At 45.0% G+C, this 14,098-nt stretch overlaps 1 protein-coding gene across 7 annotated transcripts in view; it reads right to left on the bottom strand.

The window, feature by feature from the left end:
* Positions 1-670: 670 nt before the first annotated feature.
* The window catches only part of TNRC6A (trinucleotide repeat containing adaptor 6A), a 97,489-nt gene continuing 84,061 nt past the window's right edge, over positions 671-14,098 (bottom strand). For 6 of the 7 annotated variants that reach the window (XM_067706352.1, XM_067706356.1, XM_067706353.1 and 3 more), the window contains 7 exons: positions 10,943-11,101; positions 10,136-10,276; positions 8,604-8,711; positions 7,158-7,379; positions 4,943-5,013; positions 4,016-4,155; positions 671-3,500 (listed from right to left, as the gene is read on the bottom strand). In XM_067706352.1, the coding sequence (XP_067562453.1) occupies positions 3,125-3,500; positions 4,016-4,155; positions 4,943-5,013; positions 7,158-7,379; positions 8,604-8,711; positions 10,136-10,276; positions 10,943-11,101 (1,217 nt within the window). In that variant the 3' untranslated portion in view covers positions 671-3,124. The other variant, XM_067706357.1, reaches the window with a different exon arrangement.

Below are 14,098 nucleotides of genomic sequence, written 5' to 3' on the forward strand. Positions count from 1 at the left end.
CCCTACCTGTCAAGAACTTCACCTCCACCTTCCCTGGTTCATGCACCCTCACAGTTTGACAGCACGGCACTACCACAATTTTTGGTCCTCAAATGTCAACGGGCAACAGCTGTTATCCCTTCAATATCTACTCAGCAACTACTGTGTGTGTGACCACGTGGATTACAAAGACTAGCAAGAGATTATGCACTGGCTGCAGCTCATTCATCAACAGCAATGATCAGAAAGGGGACCATGGTTTTGAAGCAAGCACCAACGGGAGGACGCACCTAAATTTGACCCGGGTAAGCTGAACCCAGTGATTACTGTCTTTGAGGGGAAGGCAGGGTTGGGCAGGCCTACAGGGGAAGGAGAGTGGAGCCACAGCAGCAAGGCACAGCAGCTCAGGATGTCTAGAGCTAAGACACGTCCAGGGGCACGGAAGCTGTGTGGCCCTTGCGAGCTATATTTGGAGATGCATGACTGGACGTGTTACAATGTTTAGATCAACTCTTACAGGCTGTTAGTGACTTGAGGTCACAGACCCAGGGGAATGTCACGGTCAAACTAATGGCCTGGACTAAGGACTGAGGGACAGGCAATTGGGAGAGATTAAGAAAGATTTAGGAGTAACACAGTCGCTTAGGGACCAGAGCTGTTGTATTTAAGGACTAGGCAAACACCAAACCACTTTTTAATTTTTTAAATCAAACACTTTATTTTCACAAAACAAGCGCAAAAAACTCCCAAACACTTTAACAATACAATTAACGCAGTTATGAAGTCAATTATATACTACTCAAAGCCCCAAAAGGTCAATCAGCTTAACGTTCCAAACATTTCCAGACGTGGTTTTTCAAAGCTACCTTTGGTTTTTGGAAAAACCAGTATGGAAGTCAATATACATTGAATGCATTGAACAGCATTTGCTTATATTAAGGTGTCCACCGACATTAGCTTACACCTGGCAAGTTGGAGCATGATCTGAAGTCATACACTGAAATACGTACACAGGTTCTGCCCCGGAGCTCCTGCAGTGAGGAGGGAGGAGGGCCGTGAAGGGGGAAGAAAAAGGCCAGTCCAGGCTGTGGCATTTCTCGTTGTGTAACAGAGGTATGAGAGTTTAACACTAGAACACTGTCAAGTCATTAAGCTTCATGTTCCAAATGGTCTCTTGCTGAGGCTTGAGATGGGCACAAATGGTGGGGAAGATGAGTCACAGAAGAGTTTTGAGCGACAAGATCCCAAAGATGCTCAGAGGGCCAGAAGGAGCAAGCGACAGTTTCCCACTGTTCTCACATTATTTCAGGGTGAAATTGTGTATAAGTTCGGATAAAATATTCAAATATTTGCTTAGATTTTTACCAGTTGCTCTATGAGAACCCTCATACATAGCAACTTTGAAACTTTCATTATAAAAAAGAGCGTACAAATAAATTCACAAAAAAGAGACAATTAATGTTGAGCAGCCAAAAAGTCATGGTTTATTATATCTGAAGAAATTTCATAATTCAAACACAACCAAACTGTACATTTTACAATCACATTCTATTTGTAAACAGTTAAAAGCCACTGACTTCTTTTGCATCTTAGGACACAAACAGTTAGAATCAAGGCAATGAAATGATGGCAAATTCTGTACTGTTAAAATTTTTACCCTTGTTTAGTCTCTCTTCTTTGACTAAGCAAGCATTATAATACCATTTGTGGGCAAAAGAGGGGAAAGGAGAAAGAAATTTTAAAAATGGTGTAACTCGTTAGTTTGCAACAACATTTAAAATTTTCTTTATACAACGAACAATTCTGTAAGCCCAATACCTTGGTTACAGTATGCATAGTTACTGATTTCGGCTTTAAGGTACAACAGTTAAACATTAACACAGTCACAAGAGAGCAGAAACATATAGAGCCACTTGATGGGATTACAAAAAAATTATTACCTACTGATTATTAGCAAACCATCATCACTCACTAATAAAAAGACAGCATCTGAAAGCAGAATCTCAAACTCCAGCTTTAAGCGTTTTTTTGTTTTTTGTTTTTTTTTCTTTTTGGCAGAGAAGATTCTTTAACAGAGCAATATGTAGTATCAGTGCTAAAAGTTGGGGTTTTTCTTTTTTTCCTATAAGAAACTACAAGGAGGTTTTTTTTTTTGTTGTTTTTTTTTTTTTTTTTTAAACTGGGGAACTGGTTTTCCTGAGAACCATGCTCTTTGATTTAGGACAGGAATAGAAAAACAAAAGAACATGGCCAAATGCTGCTCCTTTTTCCCAGAGATAGAAAGCATCTTTTAAATCATCCTCCATTTTTTTTTTGTCTTTTAATTTTTTTTTTTAAATGATGGAAGAGTAAACATTTTTTTCTCAAAAAACAAACAAAAAAATCTGTAAACAAGAAGGTTCAACGTGGGAACCTTCAAAACAAAATGGAAAGCCTATTCAAAGTGCAGGGCCCGTCCTGGGTGGCAGGTGGGCTGCAAGTCACAGCTGTGGCCACAGTTTTTCAAACTGCAGAGCGAATTCTTTAGTTTTATAACATGAAAAAACTGGTGCAATACTTTCATTTATAGTCCTAAGTCAGTATCATAACTTGATCTTTTAAACTCCACGATACCACAATAAGGTAGGCAAACATCAAGGCATAGTAGAGAGCGCACACCTTTTAAGAACATCCTTGAGTAAACATTTACACTGGAACAGCTGCCCCCCCATATTGCCGATTAGACGGAGAGAACATCATTCAGTGCAAAGTTAAAAGCTCATACATTATCAGCCCAAAAAAATGGTTTTGCAAAAAGAAAGAAAGAAGAGAAAAAGAATGAATGGGGGGGGAGGGGTAGAAAGGGGAAAATTAAAAAAAAGAACCCAAAGGCTAAACATGATGAATATACACAAGTGAGCTCATTCTATACGGTGTAGCATGTATGGCGCTATTTGGGAGTGTAAATAGATAGATACCTTTTCACATTATAATATTGGCCTGCATGATTCAAGTATTCAAACTGATATGTTTCAGGGAAAACAAAGTGGAAAATGTGCAGAGAATAGCTGTTCCCACAGGTGGCCCTGGCTGCAGGCGGCGAGCCCAACTTAGTGCTCCTTTCTTTCGCGTCTTGAGGTCGCAGTTCTGAGTCGAGTCTACACTGTTACATGGACTCTCCACCCCCACCCAGGTGGTCAACAGAAAGAAAAGCGTTAATGGGGGACGGGCTGCTAATTCCCCGGGGGTCGCTGCTGCTTGGGGGACCCCACAAGCTTGTGGAATAATGTGGGGTCCCCCAGAGGGAAGTGCCGTGAAGCTCTCCACAGTTGGCTCCCGACAGCCCAGCACCATTCCAGTGATTGAGATCGGCCCGGCTGGAGAAGGAGTGGGAACAGTCGAGGGAGCCCAGCCGGCTCTGGCTGGACCCGAGGGACTGCCAGCTGGGAGAAGGGGTCAGAGACTGACTTTGTGCAAAGAAACGACTGATCTCCTCTTCACTGGCAAGCTCAGCAAGAATAGTAGTGTTCCCCAGTACACACCTGGAGGAGAGAGACACAAGCGGGCTAGCTGAGGGGTCTGGGTCAAAGTCAGGGTGACACTGTCTCTGCTACAAAAGCAGTGGAGGGCGAGAGGAAGAGGGCGGGGCACACAAGGACCCAGCGTGCCCTCCCTTCCAGCCAGCGTGTGCCCCGGAGGCTGCACACGGCGGGGGCACAGCGCCCAGGGCTCTCCAGGCCCAGCCGTGCCACCCGGTGCTGCTGTGGCATCAAGATCATGTCTTCTTGTCCCTAACAAGCAATTTAAGGGACTTTCTAGGGCCATTTGCATCTGGTGTGATGCATCCCTTTCTGAGCGCTGCCCCTGGAGCCCAAGGCACAGTGAGGCGGCAGCTTTTATGAAGCGCTCACTGCGGGACCCCAAGTGCTGGCCCAGAGATGGCACACAGAGTCACCAGCTGCACTTTCATACACACAAGGGAGCCCTAACGAGAGAATTCCAAACTTGCAATCCCAAGGGCATTTTCCAGGTGCCATGCGCAGAATGGCCAACTTACATGTGCAGAGACTTTTGTGCCTTCACTACCTCTTCTTTTGAACTGTAACGGACCAAAGCATTTCCATGCGGGAGGTTCAGGTGGAATGTGATCAGTGGGCCATGCTGCATGCACAGAGTGCGCAGAGTTGAGCCGTCAATCTAGGAAACAGAGCGTGGGAACTGCCAATTAGATGCACCGCTATGAAGACTGTCCGGGTAGGTTGTCCCAGGCTGGGACTCTGGTCCTTTCTCTCTTGCCCAAGGTTCTTCACTCCTGGTGCCACTCTTCACTGGGACTCACTGCTGTGACAGGGTACAGTGCCCCCCTCCCCACCTCCACTGGTCCCAGAGCCATACCTCTGTGGCCTCTAGACTCCTGGACATTCCCCAGATCCCCAATTCCTTAGTTAGTCACTGCCCCTGCTGTGGCTTCATGTCTTCTCTCTTCCCTGCCCTGAGGACAGGATGCATCAAGGCACTGCTCCCTGGGGAGGAGGGGGGTGGGCTCTTAACACCCAGCCTCCAGAGGAGGGGGCAGTCCAGGGACTAAGAAAATGTTCTCATCTAAAAGGGCAGACAAGTTTTCTCAAAGTGCAGTACAAGGACCACCTGCATCAAATCCATCTGAATGCCCTTATGGAAATGCAGGTCCCTGACCCTAGCCCAGATATACTAAATGAGAGTCTGTGGGGTGAGGCCTAGGACTCTCTATTTTCGGTCAGCTCCCGTGCATTTTACAGTGTAAAAACCACTGGGTCAGACCACCAGCCTGCCTGAGGCATCTGAAGACCATTCTCTGCTGTTTTCTCTGCCCGGCCTTGACATCTACTCAGCACCACTTTGGAAGGCCTGGGTAGTCCCCATCTCAGACTTCAACCAGAATGCAAACCTTTGCTTCCATGCTACCTGGCGTATCCACATAAGCCAGGATACCTGATGTTCTTACCTGAGGTGTAAGGTTTTTCAGAACAAGCCAATTTGTTATTCTCCCTGAGCTGCTCTCACCCCAGCTGGAACCTAAACAAGGAAGAAAAAGGACAAGTCAGTTTTCCAAGACTGTGGCCTGAATGACTGTTCAGGACAAACATACTCCAGTCAAACTGCAGACATTCAGGAGGACCATCTGGGCTCGTGGCGTCCTCCTCTTCCTTCTTACTTACCTGTGCGTCTACATGGGGTATTTTCTCTGTGGGCCCAAGATGCCGGCTCACTCCAGCTCTGACCAGGTGTTAATTTCTGGGGCACGTGGCTCTGCCTCTGGGTGGAGAGGGCTCAGAGGGCTGCCAGCTCATCACACGGTGGGCTAGTGAACCAAAGGCCAGATGCCTTTGGGGTCTTCCCATTTATAAAGCTAGAACTATCGCAAATGGTAGCCTTTGGGGAATCGCCTCAGCTCACGATGATCTCAGGTTATCAACCGATGACTGCATGTACGTCCCACAGGGTGTGAAGTTCGAGGGGATTTAAGAGCTTGCAGTCGTCCAGACATTCCTCGTTTCAGTCTGGGCTACCACAGGGGCTCCACACCTGGCTCTCCTGCCTGGCCCTACAGCATCGTCTCTCCCTCCCAGCAGCAGAGCTTTAAGACATGATCAAGTCAATTCTGCCTACAACTACTTAAAAGTGCCTCAGACCTGATGAGGATGATTATAATTTATGTGACTTTCTGTTTGAATATAAAAAAAAAAATCCCACAAGGACTCAGAGGCAAAAAATATACAAGTCAATTTTCACTGCAAAGTAAAGGAGCTGTTACAGTAGAGGATTCCTGGACTGAATGTCAATATTATGACATAGTGTGCGTGTGTGGTAACTGCAGTCATTGTAGCTTTTGTTGTGGTCATCCATTTACAATGCTTGCTGTCAGTTTATTTATCTCTTGTAAAAATAAAATACAGTGTGTGTGTGTTAAAAAAAAAAAAAAAGAACTTAAAAAAAAACCCAAAAAAACAGTGCCTCAGAAACACTCCGGGTGGCTTAGGAAGATGGCTGCGTGACACAGCTCGTGCCCACTCAGCTCGCCCTGAACACCACCCCTTGCCAAGCTCCAGCAACTCCAACAGGAAACGCTTGTGCTTTCCCAGGTCTCTGTGCCTGGCACATGCTGCGCCCTCTGCTGGCCTGGCTGTGACTCTTACAGGCTTCCTGAGCCCATTCAACTCCACCAACCCTCCTGAGGGTGAGGGTGCCACCAGGCACTTAGCCGGCATCCAAAACACATCTGTGGCCTGAAAGAACCACTTACACACGACACCAATTACACTAACTTGCATTCAGTGGCTTAGAACAGACTCATGTGCTTTTTTCACATAATTAAAACTTTCCCCCAAAGGAAACACTGCAAGTTTTATTTCAGCCAATCACCTGTCCAAAGAAGAAACTATTAATGAGGTTTTACTGCAATTTTCAGCCTGGAGATGAGAAAGTTCGGTGCATTTGAGGGGTGGGGTAGAACGGATGAACTGGTAGACGAGCTCTGAGTTGTATTTGTGGCTGTGTGTGTTGTGTATGTTGTGCGGAGGCGGGTGAGGACATGATGCCAGTACAAATCCAGTGCTAGCCATTTACGGAAGGAGTAGAGAGGTAAGGGAACCATCTGTCCCAGTTTTCCTGGGACAGTCTGGTTTAGGCCTGTACAGTTAATTAACAGCACCCCTTTTCACTCTCAAACGTCCCTGTTTAATCAATAAATTTTATGATCATCCTAAGTACAGGCCAAGCTTTCACCCAAACAGACCCCATTCTTCAAGGTCCAGGTGGGCTGCTCCCACCTCCCCGGGCTTGTCAGATGACACTTCTGCTCCATGTGACGTGGTATTATGACAAGCCTGCCATGAGCAGGAAGTTACTATACCTAATAAGATGAGCCCCTGAGGAACTTCTGAAAGAAAGGAGATCGCCATTCCATTAACTTTATCACTGACAGGTGTGTCTTTGGGGAAATGTAAGTAAACTGGGCAAAATTTAAAATAAAATTTAAGACTCTCAAAAGCATGGCAATTGCAGAAGATAGCAATGAACTAGGAATCTTACGTTAAGTTCTAATCTTACTTTATAGAGGATGCAACAGTCTGCTATTTAGGTCTCTGTTAAACTAGGCTGTTGGTACTGATTAGTGTTCAGCAAATAAACCACATGAAACCTTATGCATGTCGTCTTACCTGGGGTATACCTGGCGTCAGAATTTCCCCATCCTCCACCTACACGAAGGGGAGAATTATCCCACGTAGACAAGGGTGGCTTCTGACCAGTCAGTCCCGGAGGTGGGCGGGACGGAGCAGTGATGTTTTTAGGTGGCAAAGGGACCTTCCACAGCTCATGAGCCAGAGAGGTGTTTGTAACTGAACCAGGAGACCATGTCAATTTGGAATCACTATTTCTGGCTACTCAAAGGAAAAAAACAAAAGTGGGCAAGAGGGGAGATAAACGCTTTCAGAAAAGAGAAAATTTAAATAATGACAACACTCATTCCCCCACTAAAAGCAAATCAAACAAACAAAAAAACTTAAAAAAAACCCCAAATCAAACTAAACTGCAGAACAAACAAAAAGTCAAAAGGAAACCGCTCCCTTGCCTCAAAACAGACTGTCTGTCTCATTAATAGTTTTAAGACCTGTGAAACCCTTAGTCCAGCGTATACAACTACATTGAACACTGCTTTGAGCTGCTCGAAAGTAGCAAGTGGGAACTCCATACCTTAACAACCATAATGAGCTGCTCAGGACCAACACTTAGGCCATTTGATTTAGCATTGTGTTATTCATTCGTGAAAAAAGGACTACAAAAGCAGCCCTAACTCAGGGAATCTTCACAGCAGACATTCGCTGGGGGCTACTCTATGCTGAGCGCTGGGCTGCTGGGCGCTTGGTGTACGCTACCTCTAATCCTCACACACATTTTACTGAGGTTCAGAGAGGTTAAGCAACTTGCCTATGGGTCCAGTGCACAGCCAGGAACACAGAAAACTAAATCGAAATAAACCCAAAAAAATGAGCGAGCAGAAGGGGATAGAAAATTTTATAACTTCTGTCACCATCAATTATTTTTTCTACCTGCTCATAAGGAGCATGTCTTTAAGTCAGCACGTCTCAAAGTGTGATGGGAAGACTGGTCACAACACAGTTTATTACTGGTCTGTGACAGTACAAATACAGAAATTCAGAGTGAGCGTTTGTAAACTCTTAACAGCAATCTGATGCTGCTGTAACTCCCAAGTGTGTACTCCAGCAACTCGAAGTCCAGGTTTACTGTATTTTACAAAAGTTACCAGTTTGCAAAGGATTGGGCATTAAAAAAGTAAAAGGTCCTTCACTACAGATTGTTGAGGACTACTGCTTCGAACTAAATTATATTTAATCTGAGACAGCTCTCAGATGAGAGTGGCTATTCAGTGAAACCTGATTATTTTAGTAAATGACTACTGGAGACAGTACATTTTAAAAGGGGGCAAATGGTGTTAAAAATATCTTCCCAGGCTCAGAAATATACTCTCCCAGCTCCCTGAAAAGAAGACTCTGAATCAAAAGAAGAGGTGAACACAACGGCCCTGGCCCCAGGTTCTGCCCCTTCCTCTGCCAGAGACTTGGCAAACCCAGGACAAGCCCCACCTGAAGTGCTTTGTGCTGTACTGCTGAGGGGAACGTTGTAGTTGGAGGCACGAATGGATGACCAGGCACTAGTTGAAGGCAGCGTGGTGTTCAAGGATGAGGATGACCCTACACAGGAAAAGAGCACAATTAGTCATCCCCAGAGCAGGGGACATGGCATTCGAGAAGAAGCAAAAGCACCCAGTGGACCTGCACCTTAACAGTATGCCACAGAAAGGAAACAGCCACGTTCAGGGCCACGGGAACGGTGCCCATGACTGTAGCTTCCTTCCTGCCTTCAAAACAGCACGTGGAGAGCTTGCTCACTGTTTCCACCGTGGCTCAAGAGGTATCCCTCCCATTCCGGTCTTCTAATAACTGTCTGTGAGAACGCACCCCAACAACGGGATCCAGCAAGAGACAACAGCAGCCCTGCTTCTCAGCAGTGGGCTCCACCAGGGCTCCCAGTCTGTCTCTGAACTCTAATGACTTCTTATTGGGCAGCTCACCAAGGTGCCCTGGCACTGGCACTACCAGTGAGCCAGGCCTCTGTCCCCTCCCATCGTGCCCTACATTCAGTCTCGAAAACCTAGCCTTTCTTCCTATTTTTTAAAAAAATCCCCTTGACCGCTACCCTAGTTTAGCTCCAGACCCGACCATTAATGGGGATCACTGCAACAGCTCCTGCTGCCAGACTCTTTCATTAACCACCAGGCTGTGAGGTTTTATTGCTGGCTCCGTCCCCACGTTCTCCTGTGAAGGCAGTGAGTGGCTTTAACTATTGCTATACACAGTTGGCTGCTAAACTCAGTCGTTTTAGAATGATGAGGATTCTCATCTTACCACTGTGACCTGGCAAACACCTGGTAACACATTCTGTATTTAACGAAGTGCTGACTGTTCTACATTTTCTTTATTACAAACTGTTTAAGGGGACAGCTGTGAGGCTGTACGTTACAGAAAGAGAAGAGATCGTCACTCATTTCATTCACCTTTCTTCTACTGCATGCATGGAGTACTTACATATGCCTGGGGTGAAAGACAACCACGGGGTAGGTGGGAGGAGGATTTCATTGGATAACCCACTAAAAGTGCATCTGGACTGCAGCGACCCTTAAATTTTTCTTATTTTCAGTCTCTGGGAGACAAAGAAAGCCAATTCCTTCTCCAGATGAAAGTTCTTTAACATCCAGAGTGTATAAACAAATAATAATATAACATCTTCCATAAGAAACACCCATTTCTTAATAACCACAATACGGAAACTTGTTATAAAATGGGTAACAACCTTCAGTTGTTAATAGTTACTGGAAAGCAAGTGTCTGCTGGTCCTCTGCGTTTACCCCATCAAGTGATAATAAATCCTCATCATTTTAAAAGTGGCTGAAGAGTCACCCACGGGAAACCGAGAATTCTGTTATCCCTGTCACGAGCCCCTTGGAGGTCAGGCGCTGTGCTGTGCTGGAGTGACTCTCGCTGCTCAAATTTTCACATCTACTTTGAGCCACTGTCCTGCATCATTCAGAAATCCTGAGTCGTATCCGCCTACATACCACTGTTCCTGTCCCTGAGGTGGTCGACTTCCCGCACAGTATTAATTGAAAGATTGTTTATGACACTGCCAGGAGTGACATAAGGGTCAGTTTCAGGGTCAATGTTTGGATAACCTTTCCATGGTTCACCAGGGCGAAATTCTGGAAATAAAAATTTAAAATTAGTTCAGGCTTAATCATCAGCTGAAAATCCATCGGTAACTACCCAAAAGTTTTATTCCTAAAGTCTATGCAATTATCAAATATCTCCCAATACTCTCAAATTATTTTCCAATACCCTAACAGGCTGACTCAATATCACAATTAATATACTGTTTTTTATGAATAACTTGCAACTTTTTTCTGGGTTTATATATCCTTAGAAGTAACACTTTAAAAAAAAAAAAAGTAACACTTTAAAGTGCTTTATTACAAATCACAAAGCCACAGCAAGTTGGAGAGGACGAAACAGGTCATAGGTGCATTTCTGGTGATTCCTCAGTAAATGCAAATGCTGTCACCTCTGTCCCCAGACACAGCTAGAGAAGAACAAGGAATGAATGTTTATATCTTTCTTCGCGCTGGCCTAATCCCTTTGTGGGACTAACCCCGCCTTCACAGACTGGAGCATAAAGGCGCTGGCAATGGGCCAGGTCACTCATCAGCCCAAGACCTGGGCTCAACTTCCCGTTCCCATTTCTGTGTTCTTCCTCATCCTTCGCGTAGTTCAGTCCAATCACAGATTCAGGGCCAAATCATTAGTATATCTAGAGGTATCGAAACCTTAATGGACACAAACTCTCATAAAAGAAGATGTCGGCATTTTACCTGGTGGCCAATTAACACTGCTAGAGCCGTTAGGCGATTTGGCACGTGGCCAGCCATCTCCTACTGAACCCGGAGGACTGGCTGGTGAAGTACTGCTGTTCATAAAGTCATAGGGAACAAATGGAGACTCTTCCAGCCTGAAACCACTTGAAATAGCACCTAAAGAGAGAAAATGGAAGGGAAATGTGACCAAAATACAGTATCACATTTATTTCTTGTAGTTTGTCAAATATAGTAAGAAAACTTTTCATTAGATCTGTGGGTTCCAAACTGTCCTGTAGATTATGTGAAGATGTGAGGAGAAAAGAAAGCCCTGTGCTTTCTTCCAGATTTCAATCACTTCTAGCCTCTGATATGAATGAGGCCCTTGCCCACAACGACAGTATATTTTCACAAAAAGCCAAGTAAATGGACAGAGGGCAGAAGGAGAGAATGTGTGTCAAGGAGGGGGCAGGGACAGCATGGAGAGTCTGGGGGAAAAGATTCTAGCCAGTGGGTGCGGCCTGCACAAAGACTTGAGGAGAAAAACTGTTCGGCACATTTGAGGAACTGAAAGATCATTTTGCCTGAAAAACAGTAAACGGGAGAGAGAACAACATGAAGGAGTGGGGCCCTGATCTTGAAGGGCAGGGATGACCAAGTACATTTTGTTTTAAATGCTTGGAATTCAAAGATCCTGAGGTGGGGTGTGCACACTCTAGCTGTCCCAGGCCCTACCACTCCAGACTGGCCTATGCCCTGCCTGTTCCCCGAAAGCATCAGAATTTACAACACCCTCAGACAGGGCTTTGTAGGACTTGGCAAGGAGTTCTTTATGCTGAGGGGTTTTAGGAAGGGAAGTAATACAACCCCATTTGTTTTGAGGTCACATTTGCTGCAGTGTGGAAAATGGAAGGAAGGCTAGCATAGAAGCAGGGAGACCATTAGGAGACACAACAGATGCATACACTACGTATTTTGGAAGCAGAATGGGTACTATTCACAGATGGACTCAACGTGCAGACTGGAGAAAGGAAGAAATCAAGAATGTCTCTTAGGCCCAAATACCCATCAACAGATGAATGCACAAACATAATGTGGTACATATTGTCCAATTCAACTATAAAAAGGAGTGAAATACATGTGCATGCTACAACACGATGAACCTCGAAAACATTACGCCAAGCCAAAAATACCAGTCAAAAAAGACCAGATATTATACGCTTCCACTTACATGAAATGTCCAATACAGACACATCTACAGAAAACAAAAATATTAGTTTTTACTTATGGCTAGAGAGATGGGAAAATGGAAGTGGGAGAAATGACACCTAAGGGGTTCTTCTAGGGTAAGGAAAATGTTCAAAAGTTGATTGTGTGGGGCTTCCCTGGTGGCGCAGTGGTTAAGAATCCGCCTGCCAATGCAGGGGACAGATTCGAGCCCTGGTCTGGGAAGATCCAACATGCCGTGGAGCAACTAAGCCCGTGCACCACAACTACTGAGCCTGCGAGCCACAACTACTGAGCCTGCGTGCCGCAACTACTGAAGCCTGCGCACCTAGAGCCTGTGCTCCGCAACAAGAGAAGCCACTGCAATGAGAAGCCCACGCACCGCAATGAAGAGTAGCCCCTGCTCACCGCAACTAGAGAAAGCCCACGTGCAGCAACAAAGACCCAACGCAGCCAAAAACAAGCAAAAAAAAAGTTAAAAAAAAAAGTTGATTGTTCGATGGATACCCAACTGAGAATGTTACTGAAAGCCACAGAATTTTATACTTTAAAAGGAGAAATTGTATTATATGTAAATTATCTCAAACTTTTTGAAAAAGAGAATGCCTCTTAAACTTCTAGCTTTAATAACTTGATTGAAGGAGGTACAATTTCTGGAATGGGGAGGAGCAAGGGTGAAGAAAGTAAAATTGAGCAGGTCCCTGTGTGGCCCTCCCGTGTACAAAAGCCATTCCATGTCCCCCATTTCTTGTTTGTAGAAAAAAGGTTTCAGCCTCCTAGACCTTCCCTGAGCCCCAAAGGGCAGATTCAAACAGTTACTAATCTGGGGAGTGAGGGAATGCAGAAACAAAGGAAAGGCAGTCAAGAAACAATAGTGTAGCCACCGGCCGGATCCTGGTTCCTCCTCAAAAGATATACATCACAACCTGATAGAAATCTGAGTTCTTCTACAGGAACTGAGGCCCCCAACCCAGGTGGAGGATGGTAACTTCAGGCTGATCACAAACACTGGACCACAGACTGGATGGGACCAGAGGGCTAACGACTGAGACTCCTGGAACACCACCGTGTTATTTCCCCACCAATCAACCAGAGGAAGGTTACACCCCCTGTAGCCCCCCCACCCCAATTTCGCCTATAAAAATTCTTCCCCCCCTTAAAAGCATTGGGGAGTTTGCGCTTTTTGAGCACAAGCTGGCCATTCTCCTTGTTTGGCCTTGCAATACTCCGTTCTCTATTCCAAACTCTGACATTTCAGTCTGTTTGGCCTCACTGCGCATCAGATGAACTTGGATTTGACAACAGAAGGAAAACCAAGTGTCTTGTCCATTCATGTAGAGTTTGAAACAGATGTAAGGAAAGCCCTGGTTCATGGACTCAAGGCTGCTCCAGCTATGAGCTTCTGGTAAAATACAAGACCTCATGCCACTCACTGGTGGGCACTAACCTATCCCTGACTTGATTCAGTTATTCCACCAATTCCATTTCCCTCTCTTCTCTGGCTTCCTCATCTAGTTATTACTTTTATCGTAGTGAACTATGTATCTTAGGCTAATTAAAACCACTTGGAAATACAGTGGGATATATAAAGTAGTAGTTGCAAGTAATACAGTAAGTAAGCATAACTGCCAAACCTGAAGTGATTAATTCTTACACAAGAACCAGCAATGATGAAAGCATCCGCCCCCCTTTTTAAAAAGAAACAATATCTACTTATTCAAACTTCATTTTATTTAAAAGGACAATAGACACAACTTAAGCGGCAGCCATGATCCAATTACATTCTATTAGACACTGCATGGGAGAGCATCAGAAAAATGAAATGTAAAATTTATGTGGTAGGTTTAGTTTAAGCAAATAGAGCTGGATTTACACTGGAGAAGTGGTGCCGTCTTAGAGGTAGGGCACTCATGAGATGACAATGACGGCAATAACAATAATGATGAA

Source organism: Pseudorca crassidens, chromosome 15, assembly GCF_039906515.1.
Source record: "Pseudorca crassidens isolate mPseCra1 chromosome 15, mPseCra1.hap1, whole genome shotgun sequence".
Classification (NCBI taxonomy): Eukaryota; Metazoa; Chordata; class Mammalia; order Artiodactyla; family Delphinidae; genus Pseudorca; species Pseudorca crassidens.